General features: G+C 40.8%; 2 protein-coding genes across 4 annotated transcripts in view; one reads left to right on the top strand and one right to left on the bottom strand.

The window, feature by feature from the left end:
• Nucleotides 1-19,668, top strand: part of abcd3a (ATP-binding cassette, sub-family D (ALD), member 3a) — a 76,329-nt gene that overhangs the window by 14,651 nt on the left and 42,010 nt on the right. The window contains exons 4-7 of one of the 3 annotated variants that reach the window (XM_050056482.1): nt 777-865; nt 10,918-10,987; nt 12,790-12,887; nt 19,037-19,160. In XM_050056482.1, the coding sequence (XP_049912439.1) occupies nt 777-865; nt 10,918-10,987; nt 12,790-12,887; nt 19,037-19,160 (381 nt within the window). Of the gene's footprint in view, nt 1-776; nt 866-6,389; nt 6,460-10,917; nt 10,988-12,789; nt 12,888-19,036; nt 19,161-19,668 lie in introns of all 3 variants that reach the window. The other 2 variants (XM_050056483.1, XM_050056484.1) reach the window with 2 other exon arrangements.
• Nucleotides 872-5,873, bottom strand: LOC126397746 (histone H2A-like). Its single transcript, XM_050056699.1, has 2 exons — nt 5,859-5,873; nt 872-3,884 (listed from the first exon to the last, which is right to left on the bottom strand). Exons 1-2 carry the CDS (start codon nt 5,871-5,873, stop codon nt 3,339-3,341), a joined length of 561 nt encoding a protein of 186 aa, XP_049912656.1. The 3' UTR covers nt 872-3,338.

The following is a 19,668-nucleotide window of genomic DNA, read 5'->3' as shown; positions in this document are numbered from 1 at the left end:
TCAACTGTGGTTCGCTGGAGTCCCAAAGCTTTAGAAATGGCTTTATAACCTTTTCCAGACTGACAGATTTCAATGACTTCTTTCTCATTTGTTCCTGAATTTCTTTGGATCTCGGCATGATGTCTGTAGCTTTTGAGGATCTTTTGGTCTACTTCACTTTGTCAGGTAGGTCCTATTTAATTGATTTCTAGATTGGGAACAGGTGTGCAGTAATCAGGCCTGGGTGTGGCTACAGAAATTGAACTCAGGTGTGATCAACCACAGTTATGTTTTAACAGGAGCTGGGGGGCAAACACTTTTTCACACAGGGCCATGTAGCTTTGGATTTTTTTCTTCCTCATTAATAAAACCCTTCATTTAAAAACTGCATTTTATGTTTACTTGTGTTATCTGTGACTAATGTTTAAATTTGTTTGATGATCTGAAACATTTAAGTGTGGAAAACATGCAAAAAAGTAAGAAATCAGGAAGGGGGCAAACAATTTTTCACACCACTGTATATCTCAGAAAATCAGTTAGGCCAAACAGAAAGCCCTTGACAGGAAGTCAAAATGTCATAATGACAAGCTGTATAGACAGCAGAGCCCTTTGACACAGATACATCAGCTCCATAAGCCAAGGTCAGAGCCACGTGGTTCCTTTGGTTATATGTAGTCTTATCCGATCAGTTCAGTAAATATGAGCAGAGTCAAGGGCAGGACAATAAAGGACTTTATGATATGCAGTGTTTTATAGGCTCTACTTACTGTTCACTGTGGCTCTTGTCTTCACCACAGACTGGCTGCCTTATCCTTATTGCTGCCATGTTGGTGGCCAGAACCTACTGTGATGTATGGATGATCCAGAACGGCACCATGATCGAAAGGTCGGACTATTATTATTCAAAGTTCATCACAGTTTTTACAATTCATGACCCTAGAGGTGAAATGGGGGTATTGTGTTGACACCGGGTTGCAGCCAATTCAACCCAATCTGTGCTTAATATTGAATAAACAGGAGACCTGTATACAGTACAGTGCAGTCTGTGAGTATTAGGACATGCCACATTGATTTGGTTTTAGCATGGTACTTTAGCACATAGGATTTTAAAGTGTCTGTTCACCCATGAAAAACAAGCAAACAGAAACAGTGGTCTCTAGCCATGCAAATGATTTCTGCCTTTGTGTGTAAAGTTAGTGATATTTTCATCCTTGAAAGTTGTGCCTCAACCCACCCACTCCTGTCAGCCTCCACCCCAGTACAATGGAGCTGAAAAAAAACAAAAAAACAATTATGCACTACTCAAAATATTAAGAAAATTACTTAAAAAAACTTAATCAATTCAATCAATCAATTTTATTTATAAAGCCCAATATCAGAAATCACAATTTGTCTCACAGGGCTTTACAGCATACAACATCCCTCTGTCCCTTGGACCCTCACAGCGGATAAGGGAACCCCCCCCCCCCCCCAAAAAAAAAAAACCTTTAACGGGGGAAAAACAACAGCATTTTGTTATTTTCAGAAGAAACAATAATCTTGATCCTTAGGAATATTGACTAGGGGTGCAAATCACCAATTTCATCAAGATACAATATTATATCAATTCTTTGGACAACAATACCATATTTTTCCGATATTACAAGGTCTGTCACAACACGATTTCGATTTGATACGATCTAGGGGTTTGCGATCGATATTAGGCGATATTAAATGCCCATTTAATGCAGTCTGTTACAGAAGAGGCTGCCACACCTTTCTTTTTTACTTTTGGTCATAAAACACATAAACAACACATAAATAATAAGTACACAAATAAAACAGCAAATGGGATAAGTGAACTCTCAGGGCGTTCTGTCAGAGAGACCGTTCTGGAAGAAATCTTTTCTAAACCAAACCATCATCTTTTTCATAAAACTTCAGGAATATCTGGCTTTAAGCTCTAAAGGAAAACTTCTCCAAACAGTCATAAAACACAGATTAACAACAAGATCATTCAACAAAAGTATCACATTCAGCTCAGTAATAACTGTCAAGGTTCATGGACAAAACAATTGTTTTTTGCTAGTGACCTGAAATTAGCTTTAGGTGTTTACAATGCATTAATTAGCCTAGCGGCTAGCGGTTATTTTTCCTCTTCTCATAGCTTCGCTTGGCGATCTGAACCGGTCAGTGGCGAAAAAAAGCACTTTTAATGTGCAAACTTATACAGGAAGCATTTGCCCCCGTTACCGTTTTAGCTTGTTTTGCGGCTCCCGGTTGCATCTGCCTCCCTCAATACTGAACCAATTTTAGAACGAGTTGTACCCATGAATCATACGCACACATACACATGGGGAAATAGGGCCCAGGTTGAAAAATACCGAAGTTGTCCTTTAACAAATTACATGCAGCGTTATTATTTTTCCTACTCATGGTTTAAGTCGCTGCATCTCCCAACAGAACAGCTCAGTTGAATTTTAGTCTGCATGCACAGGTTTTCAGGGGCTGAACATTGTTGAAACAGAGCAGCTAATGTGGCTAAAGCAAGAAGGCAACAGAGTGAGATGGCCCTCCAGGCAAGTAACGTTACGTCGTATTACCTGTAACGTCATTGTTTACATACGGCATGTGCTCTGTCTGTTGTGCTGTATTTTCTCCAAAATCCAAAACATTTGCACTCTGCTGATTTATTCCCGAGTAAAAAATGTTATCCTCATTGTCTTTCTCTTGGCTGCTTGCCATCTGCCTGCCGCTGTTTGACAGTGACACAGACTTTCAAAATAACAGCCATCGATGATATGGGATCATTGATCATTAAATCGATATATTGATCCAGATCAATGGATCATTACACCCATAGTATTGACAGAAGCCACTGTTGTAGGCCATGTCTATATGTATACAAATATTTTTGGAAACGCATATTTTCCTCTGGGTTATGGCCTCCCGTCTACATGCAAACAGATTGTGCTTCTCAAAGTCAAGGAAGGATCCTTAAATGGCTGAATTTCAAGGAGTCATCGAATCTCGCCGAAGGACTTTTCCAATGTCAAGGATCCTTTGAATTCTACCGAGGACTAGGCATGTGCCGGTATGAGATTTTGACGGTATGATAACCGTGGGCAAAAATACCACGGTAACCGGTATTACCGCGGTAGTAGTAATAATAATAATAATAATAATAATAATAATCAATCATCATCATCATCATCATCATCATCATCATCATCATCATAAAACAGGCGTCGTCCTATTTTCGCGCTCTAGACTTTAAAACGGCAGGCTAATATTCGTTTTACCATTCATGAGCGACCGCACGTACCAGGCATCTCCTGTCAGTGCAACGCATCATCACACCAGTTGTTTAAATGTGTAGGCTAATATAGACCCGTTAAAAGTTTAATAGAGCCATTTCTTAACTTCACGATGGTGACTCCGCCCAGCAGCTTGTTGAGCTCCTTTTCGTTGCAGACAGCCAGCTGCAGGTGATGGGGGATGATACGGGTCTTGTTGTTGTTGCGGGCAGCGTTTCCAGCCAACTCCAGCTTCTCAGCGGTCAGATACTCCAGCACAGCCGCCAGGTAGACAGGGGCGCCAGCACCGACACGCTCCGCATAGTTTCCATTGCGCAGCAGCCTGTGAACACGGCCGACTGGGAACTGGAGCCCAGCACGGGAGGAGCAGCTCTTTGCCTTGGCTCTGGCTTTTCCTCCGGTCTTTCCGCGGCCACTTATTTTTCTGATGCTCTCTAAAGTCGGGACGAAGTGGATTCTTCTGATAGCCAAAATGTTCCCACACCACCGACTTCGTCCTTTTCGCTGGTGGGAAAAGTTCAGCTTCGCCTCCTCCAGCCATGTTTGCAGTTTGCACGGGAGTGGATTTATGCTGATTACTGACGTACTGACTGACTGAGGCTGGACATTCTTTTACCATGGTAAACCGTGACACCGGTAACCAGCACATGCCTACCCAGGACCAAGTCCTCCCTTCAGAGAATTTTCTAGGATGCATGTGTGTATCCTCAGCTGGAAGTACCAGACAATTTTTTGTGCATTTGGCAGAATTTAAGGAAGGGCCTCTTTAGTGTCATGCACCTGGGCACCCGCTAGCCTTTCCAGTGTGTGTTCACCGAATGCTAGGAAGGTGTCTTGCCTAGCCTCTGTAGGACCCGACTTGGAAGGATCCGTCCTACCAATGAAGCATCCTTGACTTAAAGAACCACCAAGAGTTTTAGGACCCTAGAAATGGTGCAGATTTTTATCTGTGTTCATGTGGAAAACAGAGTGTTTAGGAAAACAATGAAGTAATCTTCTCAAACAAAGCATGCCCATTGTTGCTCTGTGATATGACAGGGTTTCTCACATATTCATTTATTTATGGCAGGCCATCGCCATGGAAACATCTGCTGCCACAAATAGATTTTCTATTTTTAGAGCTGTACTGTTCATTAGGAGCCCAATTGGAATATATATACCTTTCAGTTATTTATTGCACCTCATTCGGAGCATATTATTCACACCGCAAGTCACAAACTGCCACTGAGGGGAAAAAGAACTCATGGAAAATTCCGCCTGTGCTGCGTTCATGGACCTTCAAAAACGTCAGAATTTAAAGAGGGGACTCAGAATGGAAAAATAAAACTGCTGGACTACGGGTTAACGATTTTTTTAACACTGCTTGGTCTAATGACTACTGTACACAACTTAGTAAGGCTGCACCACTTAAAAGACAAATGGAGACATCTGTTTCACCTGCCAGTATAAGTCGGCCAGAAACGAGGGTTTGGATCAGGCCCAGTTGAACCAGCAGATGGAGAGGCACTTACCAGTGTGAGACTGTTGTCTAGTAGGAGTGGAAAGAAAACTTTCACATGTCCAGAGCATCACTCAAATCGTTTAGTGAGCTCCTTCATCTTTTAATTGAACAGTAAATCAGTGGTGATGTGATCTCCAGTAGGTGTCCTGAAAAAGGTTACCCTGTTCACTTCACTACCTTTGTGACAAGATAGGCTGCTGAAGACAGCTGTTTCGCCTGTGCCATAAGAATATTTATTTTAAACCCGTCACTTCCTGTTTCTGTTTCTGTTTCAAAATTAAAGCCCTCTAACAACATTTCTATGCACAGATTCCCCTCATTTGTTAACGCAAGACTTTTTACTGGGAAATATTTGCAGGACCGTATTGTGACAATGCAGTGGCTGCACAGCTCAGTAAATCAGCAGAATACCGGCTTTTAATTGGGGAAATACAATAATCAGACCAGCAGGCAGCATTTTTGCGTTGCGAGACAATGTGAAGCAAGGCCATGTAGAGCTTTTTGAGATGCAACACTTTGAAATCAATTTTAAGATTCACAAGAAGCCAATTCAAAGATTAAGAACAGGTGTAATGGGATCAAATTGATCTCTTGTCATTGTAGGCAGACCAAGAAGGAGGATACATTCATGTAAAAGTTTTCCTGCATCAGACTGAGACAACAAGCCTCTTTCTCTTGATATATTTCTGAGATGATCATGTGGCTCTGAAAATGTAGCAGTAAGGGATCCCCAATGATGTCCAATGTCCAAAACAAATATTGTGTCACTGTACTGCTACTTAGGGACTGCACTGTACAGTTAACCTGCTCTGCATAGTTGGAGATGAAGCCCCAGTCTGTGCTTGGTATATAGTTCTGTCTCTGTGAAGTTAGTTTATTCTACATGGTTCAAATTTTATCAGTGCCATGTAGAAAAGTGTACATGATCCACATTCAGATGGAGGCTGTTCTACATGGGCCACAGTTTGAATATAGGTTCAGCTGGGTTCAATCAGAAATAGGTTTCTTTTGTTTTTTTTCCTAAGTAGAAATAATGTACAGATGCACTATGCTGACATATTGTCTGAAAACCAATAATTGACCTTTTGCATGTTCATGTTGGTCATTGGTAGACTTTACCTGCTATTACACTGCAGCTGAAATGCTTAATTCTGACATAGATCCAAGTCTTGAGTTGAACAAGTTAAAATTAAAAGGAAAAAAAATCTGACATTTCTGTGTAGATTGTAGCCCAAAGTGTGTTTCCAGCAACGTCCACTCTCACTGCAAAGTTATATCGCCACAAAACACTGGGCGTAGTTTATGATATCAAGACAGTAATAGATTTTAAGCAGTTATTGCCAATTACCAGTAATCTGACCTGCTCATTGTTCACCCTTATCCATTGTGGGTTTTTTGTTGTTTACATTAAAATGATCTTACATTGTCTTTCTGCTTATGTGGGTTTTAGTCACACACACACAGCATGAAGTCTTAAAAAAGCCAATGCAGCTGAAACAAATATGTTCTTCTTTTCCTATGTAAGATTGTTATGTAAATGGGTGGGGTTTTCCATCATGCACTGCTGTTTGATTTTTTGCAGGAACTGATGACTTTGTTTTGATTCTCTACAGCGGTATTATAAGCAGAGACAGCAGTCTATTCAAGAAGCACTTCTTTTCCTACATATCAGTCATACCAGGGGTAACCGTCCCACACATGTTTCTTATAGAAGTGAAAAAGCAAGCTTTAAACCCCTAACCCAACATCTTGCTTTGTAATAGTGATGTGTTGTGCTTCACCACTTACTCTCTGAGGTCTACATTTCCTTCCAAGCCATAACACTGACCTGGGGGTTTTATTAGGTGGTAACATTAATCATGTTGACAGTCACTGGAAAGCATTTTCACAAGGAATTCCATTCAATTTATGTGTTTATAATTTTCCTGAAATTGATATTCTTTAACAACAAAAGTTCTGCTGACGTTGGTGAGCAACCCAAGATTGAACTTTGTCTTGTGTCTAATTAGATAATGAAACACTTCAGAGCGATGCAGAAATAACAGTAATTAAATTGATTGGTGGGGCAATGCCTTCTCTTCATTACAAATGACTTCATAGCAGATTTTTTTTTTTTTAAAAAAGGTTACATAGTCATACTTATCAACTAGAAAGTTGCATTGTTGAATTCATCAATATAAAGCCAAAAAACTCATATCTACACTGCTGATATGCACTAACCGGCCACTATATTTGGTGCTCCTGTTCAACTGCTCGGTAACGCAAATAACTAAGCAGCCAATCACGTGGCAGCAACTCGATGCATTTAGGCATGTACACATGGTCAAGACAACTTGCTTAAGTTCGAGCTTCAGAATTGAGGCGTGGCATGGTTGTTGGTGCCAGGCGGGCTGGTCTGAGTATTTCAGAAACTGCTGATCAACTGGGATTTTTATGCACAACCATCTCTAGGGTTTACAGAGGATGGTCTGAAAGAGAAAATATCCAGTGAGCAGCAGTTCTCTGTGTGAAAATGCCTTGTTGGTGCCAGAGGTCAGAGGATAATGGTCAGACTGGTTTAAGATGATAGAAAGGCAACAGTAATTCAAATAACCACTCATTAAAACCAAGGTATACAGAAGACCATTTGTGAATAAACAACATGTCGAACCTTGAAGCAGATGTGCTACAGCAGCAGAAGACCACATCGGGTGCCATTCCTATTAGCTAAGAATAGGAAACTGAGGCTACATTTCGCATGGGCTCACCAAAACTGGACAATAGAGGACTGGAAAAGTGTTGCCTGGTCCGATGAGTCTTGATTTCTGCTGCAACATTCAGATAATAGGGTCAGAATTTGGCGTAAACAACATGGAAGCATGGATCCATCCTGCCTTGTATAAATGGTTCAGACTGGTGGTGGTGGTGTAATGGTGTGGGGGATATTTTCTGAGCAGCTGTGGCTGTGGATCCCCGCCTCCTCCAGTCTGCGTGTCGAAGTATCCTTGAGCAAGATACTGAACCCCAAATTGCTCCCAATGATACTTCCATCAATGTGCGAGTGTATTAAAACCGAGCAGCGGGTGGCACCCTGTATGGTATCCTCAGCCACCAGTGTATGAATGTGTGTGAATGGGTGAACGTGACTCGTAGTGTAAAATGCACTTGGAGTGGTCGGATGACTACAAAGGCACTATACAAATGTAGGTCCATTTACTATTTACTTTGGGCCCCTTAGTACCAACTGAGCATTGTTTAAAGGCCACAGTCCACCAGAGTATCGTTGCTGACTGTGTCCATCCCTTCATGACCACAGTGTACCCATCCTCTGATGGCTGCTACCAGCAGGATAATGCACCATGTCACAAAGCTCAAATCACCTTAAACTGGTTTCTTGAACATGACAATGAGTTCACTGTACTACAATACTCCACACTCACCAGATCTCAATCTAATAGAGCACCTTTGGGATGTGGTGGAACGGGAGAGTTACATCAAATCTGCAGGAACTGTGTGATGCTATCATGTCAATATGGACCAAAACCTCATTATCTTGCTGAATCTATGCCATAAAGAATTAAGGCAGTTCTGAAGGCAAAAATGAGTCCAACTCGGTACTAGCAAGGTGTACGTAATAAAGTGGCCAGTGAGTGTATATAATCCCTATAAGTAAACAATACAGTTGTATAACAGAGATGCACTGATTGTGAAATTCTGGGCCAATACAGATGTTTAAAGTAATAATTTGGCCGATACCATTTTTATGCCTCCGTGCCTGCCATAGACGTGGCTTGAGGCATTAATTTTTCAGGTGGTCCATGCGTCCGTACATACGCACCTACATACAACTGTCCCGTTCCTGTGAACGTGCAATCTCAAGAATACCTTGAGGGAATTTCTTCGAATTTGGCACAGATGTCTACTTTGAGTCCACAATGAACTGATTAGAATCAAGTGGTCAAAGGTTACCTTCACTGTGACCTTGTCAGTCTCATTCTTGCGAATGCGATATCTCAAGAACACCTTAAGGGAACTTCTCAACATAACTCAAGAATTCATATGCTATTTATGGCAAAGTTTCATACAAATGTTTAATATGATAAACTGATGAAGTGATGACATTCTATATCCAAAAGGTCAAAGGTCAGCCTCACTGTGACATCTGGTCAGATACTGAATTGGTGACACTAATCTTGGGTGTCCATCTTGAACTGCACTGATAATATAGATCTTAAGTGCTGCCAGGTTTAAGATGTGTGTGAAGCATCCATGTTTTAGAATTTGTAGTTTCTTTGCTGCAACTATATTTGAAGCATTGTCTGCTGTCGTGGCTACATCTGGACAGACATGGATGCAAACTGTAACTGCAACCTGACTGGTTTGCTGACACATACAGCAGCATTGTGATAATTCTATTTTTGATTTTATTGACATATTTCAGCACAGCAACTTCTGCAGTTCATTAGTAACTAGGAAAATTCTCATATCTCAGTCCAACATACTCTCCTATAATATCCTAATAATATCTTATTTCTCTGTGACTGCCACATGCCCCTTGTACCTTTCATATTAGTCATGGACAACTGTTTTGTACTGTCAAGCCTAATGTGAAACTATTCCCTCTTTATTTTTATCACAGTACAGTGCTACTTTGATGCCACAATTTGGTAATTAAAGGGAGAGTGCACCCATTATCTACTCACCCTCATGCTGAGGAATGCTCAGGTGAAGTTTTAGAGTCCTCACATCCCTTGCGGAGATCGGCGGGGGGAGCGGTTAGCACACCTAATGGCTGACGGCGCCCCAGACTAACGTCCAAGAACACAAAATTTGATTCCACAAAGTATCTCCATACTGCTCATCCGTAGTGATCCAAGTGTCCTGAAGCCCTGACATAAAAAGTTGTTTCGAAAAACGTCATTTGAACTCTGTTTTTAGCCTCATTGTAGCCTGTAGCTCTGACTGTTTCTCTGTGCTCCGCGCTCACATGTGCGCACTCAGGGTGATCGGTGATGCACAGTCTCTGAAGAGCAGCAGTCTCATCAGTACTGATGTCCCGATTATCAAGTGCAGGCATCGCCAATTCCCAGTCTGAGCAGCAAAGACTTTCCTCATCCGATGGCATTGCTTTGCATTTGAAACAGCTACACCACTAGGTTTCCAGTGCTCGACTCCGGTATTCTGCGGCTGGCTGAGGGTTAGGCTCATGAGCTGCGGCGGCTGCTTCGTCCAGTAGCCGGAGTTCCGTTCCGCTTCCGTATACTCTGGCTCAAACAAATACGGCTCAACAACAACAAAGAAATGCTGTTCCTCCTCAATTTCAAAGTCTTCAGACATGTTGGGCTGTCCTTTGCTAAAAGACCGTAGTGCAAATTATCTTTTAGCTACTGTGGTTACCATTGTCTCCCCCTGCGCTGCACGTGTCACGTGATGTAAACACGGGTAAGCAAAGCTCATGCTTTCGCTGGTCTCGCGCAAGCGTGCACACGTGAGCGCGGAGCACAGAGAAGCAGTCAGAGCTACAGGCTACAATGAGGCTAAAAACAGAGTTCATATGATGTTTTTCTAAACAACTTTTTATGTCGGGGCATCAGGACACTTGGATCACTACGGATGACCATGTTGGAGATAATTTGTGGTTTCAATTTTGTGTTCTTGGACGTTAGTCTGGGGCGCCGTAAGCCATTAGGTGCGCTAGCCGCTCCCCCCGCCGATCTCCGCAAGGGATGTGAGGACTCTAAAACTTCACCTGAGCGTTCCTCAGCATGAGGGTGAGTAGATAATGGCTGAATTTTAATTTTTGGGTGCACTATCCCTTTCAGAGATTTAGGAGAAGAATACAAAATCACTATGACTATCAGTTTTGGCAGCATATTTTCAGGCTCAACATGAAAGAAGTTTCAAAGGTACACTAGTTTATGGCACCACAGTTGTGCAATATTTGTCTAAAATGTCAGTGTACACCATAAAGATAACATGAACATACATAAATTGAATGGTATTCCTGAGTTCATCCATGTCAGGACTCCACTGTTACTGTTTTTTAAGCTGGTTAGCAAAGCTGCATTGGCTCCAAAGGAAAATGTTTATCAAGCCTCAGTATTTGTCCCACTGACCCTCTTGGCAATGTTTGCTCATCTCTGTGCATGTTGTGGTTTGCAGTGCAATTATTGGTCGCTCCACAAAAGATTTCAAGACCTACTTGTTCAGCTTTATCAAATTCATGCCACTTGTAAGTGTTTTTTTTTTCATAACTTTTTATTTTTTTTTCGCACTCTTGAATGTGATCTTAATTGCTAAATATTGCTAAATATTACTAAATATTACTCTGTACACATCTGTATTCAGTTCCAGTTTATACTTCTGCACATAGTTTGGGCAGTTTAATTTTCTGAAAAGACTACAGAGGAGACCTGATAGGACAAGCACTGATATTTCTGCCTTGACTCTGTAATTACTAATTATCCTGGTGATGGGGAGTGTTTTTATTGAATAATTCCATGCACTAACAAAACAACCATTTAGCATGGCCATTATTTTGGACTAACATAAGCAGTCTATCACTGTTATGCAAACTTACCTCTGTTTGCCTCAGTGTTAAATAAGGCTGGTTATATTCTATATATGTTTCATTGTTAACAAAGCTCATGAATATACAAAACCTAAGGATGTGTTGATCCGTCCCTCAATACTCAACATTGCACAACATGATTTTGCAGAGTAACACATACTCCTCAATCAACATCCCTCATTGCATCCCTGGACCAACATTGGGATCAACTAATCACAGCCCTCTGACATCATCAGTGTGTTTGCACCTGCACTTTTTTCAAAATTCCTTTGTCCCTCTTCTTAGCTAAGTTTTCCAAATTGAAGTTAGTAGAATTTAACAAAATCTTAACCTACACTTAACAAAATCATTATAAGCTACTGCAGGGTTGGCAAGTAAGCTTGTTAACTAGGTAGTCTATGCTAACAAGTAAACTTGCCAATATTAGGCTAGTATTTTATCAGGTTAGCTTGCTAAGTAGGTAGGCCATGTTAACAGGTAAGCTTGCCTCTATGTTAGATTATTTTTAACTAATAAAGATTAAGGATAATATTATTTCTCAGTTGCAAATACCTGCTATTAACACATTTTCACAGCCTACCTACCTAGCAATCTAACTTGCTAACCCCGCAGCAGCCTATAAGGATTTTGCTCAGCGTTACCAAGGATTTTGTCCAATTGTACTAACTTCAATTTGGAAAATGAGCTCAGAAGAAGCACAAAGGAATTTTGAAAAAAGTGCAGGTGCAGCACACGGATGATGTCAGAGGGCTGTAATTGGTTGATTGCAATGTTGGTCCTACTTGGCAAAATCACGTTGTGTCTTACTGACTCCCTGCCCTGTCTGTGGCTCTCATCCCCTTCAGAATCACCTAATAAATATAGTTTCATTCTTTAAAATGGCTCAGCAATTTCCTTAGTCAGCTGGCCAGTGTAGTTTTTAGCTAACATTACTCAAACAGGAGAAATTTGTTAGACTGTTTGCAGCGGCGGATTATTCCACATTTGGTGCTCTAGTGAGTATTTAGGGCAGTATATGTGGGACTGAGTCAGAATGAACTACAGTGTATACTTACAGTAAATGAATGAAATGTCCCCCACTGCAACAGTGTTAAGGTTTTTGCTAATAGTTTTGGAACTCCATGGAGTTCTATGACACAAGAGAATAAGATATATCAGGCTTTGGATACATGAACATTTGAAGGATACACTAAGGCAATAAAAAAAACATAGATTATCTCCAGCCTTATTATTTGTGTTGTGAGTTTTCATTGCTCTTGTAAAATCAAACTAAATATTGTGCTTTTGCATGTTTTCTTCATTCCCTTCATTGTAATTGGAAAAACCGGACAAATTAAAGAAAAACAGTCAGCATGAATACTGTATGGATTCTAAAACCCTGCTACTTCTAGCCTTGCACTGAAGCAAAGAGCTCATTGTGAGAGATGGATACATGTATGTTATGTGTGACTGGGTCATTCCAGATAGCCTTGGTGAACAACTTCCTGAAGCTGGGTCTGAATGAGCTGAAGCTGAGGTTCCGTGAGAGGCTCACAAAGAACTTGTATGACCAGTACCTTCAGTAAGTACTAGAGCAATACTAAAGCTGCCTTCCCATCATATGTGATCCACTGATGATCATTTCAGTGTTTGTCATTTATCACACAAAACCACTTAAAGTTACAATGTATAATTTACATGGTTGTTTATTATATTATTTTATTATCATATATTATATCAACTATTGCTTTCATAAATATATATTTACTAAAGTATAATGCAATTCACATACAAATGGAAGCTTTCTCATAGGCTTAGAATAATTTCTCTATATATACACAGGCAGGGGGCGGAATGCTGGAGGCTGCCTTCTTATGTTGCTATATTTAAATACAGTGGCCAAAAGGGATATACGTGCTTTGCCTTTCGCGTTTACCCAGAACTTGCCGTCACTGGAGACAGAGAAAGTGAAGCTCAATCCGGGGCGCCTCTGCGTGAACCTGCTTTGTACTTTTATGATTCTGTCGCACTTTAAATGGAGGACCACACATATGTTTTGGCCCGTAAGAGGGAAACCACGCCACCAAATAAAATAAAAAGATCAGATAAGGGAGGACGGGACAAAACGCGAGTGAATATCGGCGTTGCTTATTCCAGGTGGAAAAAACTACTGTGGAAGAACACTCTGGAAACGCATATATTATAATTGTACCAACCTATATTTGCCGCACTGTGCCGTGACTATCACATAAAACGTGTTATTTTAGCATTACTGTGCTAATGTTTGCTCATGTTACCAAAACAATTAGAGATAAAACACTCCTAACATAACGTTATATCTCACAGATAACCTATATCTCACTGGTAAGCTATAACATATTGTAGCGTCCGCCAGGACGTGTGGAAAGGATGACGCAGTTATTCGGCAAACCACCGTTTATTACTGAACAGTACAGGTTACTGTTGGCCGTAACCACGCCAAAACAACCAACAAACAAGAACTTAGCTGTAACTCCAACTGTGCACTCCTGCTCTCTCCTCCAGCTCGCTCATACACACACCAGCACGCGCACTCACACAGCTCTCATCCCCGTCACACTCGCACCCCGCCCCCCTACCTATACTCATTCAATCCCAAACATGCCATTAACTCACAGAACATTGACATTATAACAGAACATTTACTGCAGGGTCGCTACAATATCGTAACATGGTTTAGATTCCTAAATAAATATTCACCTCATCGCTAGATAGGCCTACTCCTGAAAAACTTGAAAAACTCGTGGATGATGCCATCTCTGTCTGCGCAAGGCTTTCTGTCCTACGAGGCCACCGTCAGTTACCCGACGGGAGGGGTGAGTGAGTGAGCGCGAGTGAGCCCTGCAGTCTAGAATTTGACCGCTGATGTCACTGTTATTCACCATTTTTACACACTGAGGCTTTAATGATTTCTGATTATAGCTTTTCAAAGGTGACAATGTGCTACTTTTCTCAGTTTTATATCATTGTAAATTGAAAATCTTTAGTTAGAAAAAATTAGTAGTTTAAAGACATTGCCTTGGGCTCATTGAAATTGTGATGAGCAAAATTAACCACAGATTATTTGATAATCAGAAGAATTTAGGGATGCACCGAATATTCGGTAACCGAATATATTCGGCCGAAAAAAACACATTCGGTATTCAGTGGAATGAGTGAAAACCAAGGCCGAATAATAGCGGCGTGTTTTGATAACGCAATCAAACAGCGTGTGGTGACGGACGGAGTAAAATGTCGGCAGTGTGGAAATATTTTACTCCGTCCATAGTTTTGTGCGGGCAAAATAAATTATTCAGCACGCTGTGTGAGTATAGATTTCAACCAGCAGCAGAAACGAAAAGGCAAGTCCCGCCGGTTGTGGGTTGAACGGGGGTCACAGACATGGACAGGAATACGTTTTCCTGTCAAATACGGCGGCGCATAATAACGGCTTAATGGTGACGGAGAAGTCCGGCTCCAGGTGAATAACTTGTGGTCATGACTGCCGAAAAGTACCTGAACAGCCGAGCCATGGTGGCACACAGTATGTGGCGTATCAGAGGAGAAACAAGCCGTTCACATTTCTCTCTTTTAGTCTTTCAGTGGCAGGTAACGGTCCACAAACCTCACCGCACTTTAGGGACTGTTCTTTACTTATGAAGGGACTTGTCAGGGGAGGAGGGTGGCTGGTTGATTTTTATTTCATTTATTTATTTTATTTTGATCCCCCCTATGTTAATCACTTATTGATGCTGTTTTTGAATTATGAATAAGTCAATAAGTAATTTATTTATTATTTATATTTATAGAAAAGTGATTTATCTTTTTATAAATGACAAAAGGCACATCTGCCTCATTTTCGCTGTGGTATCCTTCACTGGTATCGTACCATGGGTCCCAGTTTTGGTACCGTGACAACACTAATCTGGAGGGGGTTCATCTGCAAACACTAATGAAAAACTAAACAACGGCATTCGGTATTCGGTACTCGGTATTCGGCCAAGCGTTTAATATGCTTCGGCTTTGGCCACAAATTTTCATTTCAGTGCATCCCTGAAGAATTGTTAGTTGCAGCCATAAACTTACTTTTACTGTGCCCTTCATTTGGTGCCAACTGTATATAAAGATGGATGATGCATTTCCACTTTCTTCCACTGTACAAAAATGATGCCAGAATATCCCGGATTCAGCTGCTGCCATCTTGCGCTTATGTCATTTGGAACCAGAGTCTGCCCAGTAGCAATCTCTGTGGTCTCGAGTTCCCACCCATACACCAGTCCGACCATACGCCGGTAGCGCCATTGAGCAAGTGGCACACTTACAGTGGCATGGAAATGTTTCGGCATGAATTAAGTAGAAGATGAACTGATTCCCAAAAGGCATGAAGTTAAAGATGAACCATTTCTAAAATATTTTAAGCAAGATTACTTTTTAATTTGAAGCTTTTACAGTTTCAAAATAACAAAAAAGGAAAAGGGCCTGATGCAGAAAATTTGGCCACCCTGCATGGTCAGTACTTTGTAGCGCCCCCCTTTGGCAAGTATCACAGCTTCTAAACAGTTTTTGTAACCAGCTGACAGTCTTTCAGTCTTTGCAATTTTCACCCATTTTTCCTGCAAAAGGCTTCTAGTTCTGTAAGATTCTTGGTCTGTCTTGCATGTGCTGCTCTTTTGAGGTCTATCCACAGAATTTCAATGATGTTTAGGTCAGGGGACTGTGAAGGCCATGGCAAAAACCTTCAGCTTGTGTCTTGAGGTAGTCCATTGTGGATTTCGAGGTGTGTTTAGGATCATTGTCCTGTTGTAGAAGCCATCCTCTCCTCCTCTTCAGCTTTTTCACAAATGGTGTGATGTTTGCTTCCAGAGTTTGCTGGAATGTAACTGAATCCATTCTTCCCTCAACCTGTGAAATGTTCCCCGTGCCACTGGCTGCAACACAGTACCAAAGCATAATCGATTCACCCTTGTGTTTAAAAGGTTGGACAGGTGTTCCTTTTATAAAGTTTTGCACCCTTTTTTCTCTAAGCATACCTTTGCTTATTGCATCCAAAAAGTTCTATTTAACCTCATCGGTCCACAGGACTTGTTTCCAAAAAGCATCAGGCTTGTTTAGATGTTCCTTTGCAAACTTCTGACGCTGAATTTTGTGGTGAAGGCAAGGAAAGGTTTTCTTCTGATGACTCTTCCATGACAGTCATATTTGTACAGGTGTCACTGCACAGTAGAACAGTGCACCACCACTCCAGAGTCTGACAAATCTTCCTGCAGGTCTTTTGCAGTCAAAAGGGGGTTTTGATTTACCTTTCTAACAATCCTACGAGCAGCTCTCTCAGAAAGTTTTCTTGGTCTTCCAGACCTCAACTTGACCTGTTGTTCCTGTTAACTGCCATTTCTTAATTACATTATGAACTGAGGAAACGGCTACCTGAAAATTCTTTGCTATCTTTTCCTGCTTTGAGAGCATCAGTTATTTTAGTTTTCACATCGCTCGGCAGCTGGTTAGAGAAGCCCATGGCCGCTAATTGTTGGGAAAAGGTTTCAGGAGTCAGAATATTTATAAAACTATGAAATTTGCATCACCTGGCCTTTCCTGACGATGATTGTGAACAAGCCAGAACCCTAACAAGGGAATTAAGGTGAGACCCTGGTAAAAGTTTCTCTAAGAACTCAAATGTCCAAACTTGCATGGTGCTCCTTTCCTTTTTTCCACTCTAAAATTGTACAAAACAAAAATAATACTCTAATCTCGCTTAAAATGTTGAACATCATGTTTCATCTTTAACCTCATGCCTTTTGGAGATCAGTTCATCTTCTACTCCCTTAATTATTCTCAGTCAATGATTTTTTGACCAGGGGTTTCCAAACTTTTGTATGCCACTGTAGCTGTCAATCATGACATCAGACCTCCTTGATATAGTATCGGTAACTTATCAAAACTAAACTTACCAAAAAAAGGAAAAGTTGAACATAGAGCAGCGTGATCAGAACTACCTAAAAATGTATTTGTCGTGTACTTTGAGTTTTTAGTTTGGCCCATGTCTCATTTGCTGAAATGGAGGGGACGGGGTTTATGACTTAAGACCTATGGTGCAGCCAACCACCAGGTGGCGATTAAGATGTTTGGGCTTCAACTTTGGGGAACTGTCATGTTGTCCAGCCTTATGATACAGTCTATGGTGCCAAGTGACAGAAAAGAAGCAGGCTGACCTCCAAGAGAAGCCAACGTGAATCAAAATGTAGAAACATCTAAAGTGAATCAGATTATCAGAACATATCAACTTTACATTAAAGGCATGTTGAAGAAAGTTTGTTGCTGATTGAAGCCTTACTTTTGAATATTATAAAGCCACCTCTTTTTAACCATTGTCATAATGCTCAGTTGTTTAGAGGGATGTTTCTTATATTTTACAGCATTGGTATCAATAAAAGAAACCTTATCCATGCTTGGTTAAATCACAATCATCCAGGTTAACCCTATGGGCCTGAACGACGCAAAGTGCGTCCAAATTTACACCTGTTCTTCTCATTGATTTTCTGCAACCGTGCATCATAGCGAGAAGCCACGCATATCAGGTGAAACAGCGGAACCGCAGCTTTCCGACAAGACCAAGCACTTGTCGGTAGTCCGATGTTTTCACAAAGAAAAACAATGATAAAGTTACACTAAAATTATGTATAACAGAGCTTTCATACAGCTTTGCACACACATTACTCTTGGATGGATTACTCGCGAATGCAGGGTCACACAGATATGCCACACATATCACATGAAAGTGCAGGACCGGAGCTTTCCGATGATACCTAACACATCATTATGCTGTGTACCCATCATGCTGTAATTACAGATCAATTGTCTACAAAATAAAAACCTGACAAATTTCTCTACAATCCATTGTACAGATCTTATTAGTCACTTCATATAGTGAGGAATAATATTATTACTATTTTTCTATTATCTTAGATGTAAATATTGCATGTTTCTTTCAAATAAAATACATTTTGACTTGTGAATGAGTCAATGGAATTTCTTGCAATAATGAAAAAATACTGGCAATCATGTCCGCCTGGCACAAACCACATGTTTTGGACAACTGTGAAGTGACAGAATGTCCCACCATCATGGTTCTTATATTGCCAGATTCCAGAGAGTCTCCCCTCTTCATATATGGCAGAATATGTCTACTTCCAACTTGCTATGGTGAGATACATGTCAAAATGTAAGAATTTAGTAACACAGATTTTTTTTTCATTGATATAAAAAATAATATAAAATACAGGCACATAGAAGGACATGTAATGAATCTAAATCCAAATCTAAATCTGTAATAAATCTGGATAGCCCAGATTGTCCTGAAAAAAAACAAGATATAGCATGTGTATGCAGCCTTTATAATGACTGTGATATGAGCTTAAAAGTAAAGGCAGTAAAATACCCCAAAAAGGCCTAGAGCCCAAAGGGTTAACTGTTCCCATGGACATCTACATTAGGTCTAAAAAATATACAGTTAACACAAAACACTGAGACAGAGGTTATGGTTTTAATTGGGTACAGAACTTTAGGATGTTTGTATAGTGGAAGAACTACACATTTCATAGCTTGTGACACAGACTTGGAGATTCTGTGGTTCTTCCACTCTTGAGTCATAAGTAGACGATGTGTTCTTGTGCGTTTCTTGTCTTCTTTGAGTCTTCACTCTGTGTTCTGGCTCTTCAGAGGCTTCACCTACTACAAAATGGGAAATCTGGACAACCGGATAGCCAATGCAGACCAGCTGCTGACACAGGACGTGGAGAAATTCTGCAACAGTGTGGTGGACCTATACTCAAACCTCAGCAAGGTACCAAACTTTGTTGGCTCTCACATGAATAATTTTCAGAAATCTTCTAGCATACACAATAAATGAGAAATCTAGGTTCAATAGATTGAAGTACTGAGATTGAGCTTCAGTGGCATCACTGCTCAAGTTCTGTTTGCCAGTTCTGATTACCCTTTATTTATCACGCATGCCTCCTCCATGATTTATGACAGCCGCATATGCCTCAACAGTGTCCACTGCAGGCCCACTGTAGAGGTGCAGTTTGAGAATGTCCCAATAAAAGGAACCTCCATGTAGCCTAAGCACTCAGCCTTTTGTGTTCAAATATATGAATGACCTTTATCCATGTGTCCATCAGTCACATATACAGTCAGGTCCATAATTATTTGGACAATGATACAGTTGTCGTCATTTTGGCTCTGTACACCACCACAATGGGTTTTAAATGAAACAATGAATACCTGCTTAAAGTGCAGACTCTCAGCTTTCATTTAAGGCTTTTTTCAAAAATGTAGTATGAACCGTGTAG

The sequence above is a fragment of the Epinephelus moara genome, chromosome 11 (assembly GCF_006386435.1).
Source record: "Epinephelus moara isolate mb chromosome 11, YSFRI_EMoa_1.0, whole genome shotgun sequence".
Classification (NCBI taxonomy): domain Eukaryota; kingdom Metazoa; phylum Chordata; class Actinopteri; order Perciformes; family Serranidae; genus Epinephelus; species Epinephelus moara.
Note: the sequence above shows the minus strand (reverse complement) of the source record. Positions and strands in the feature narration are given on the sequence as shown.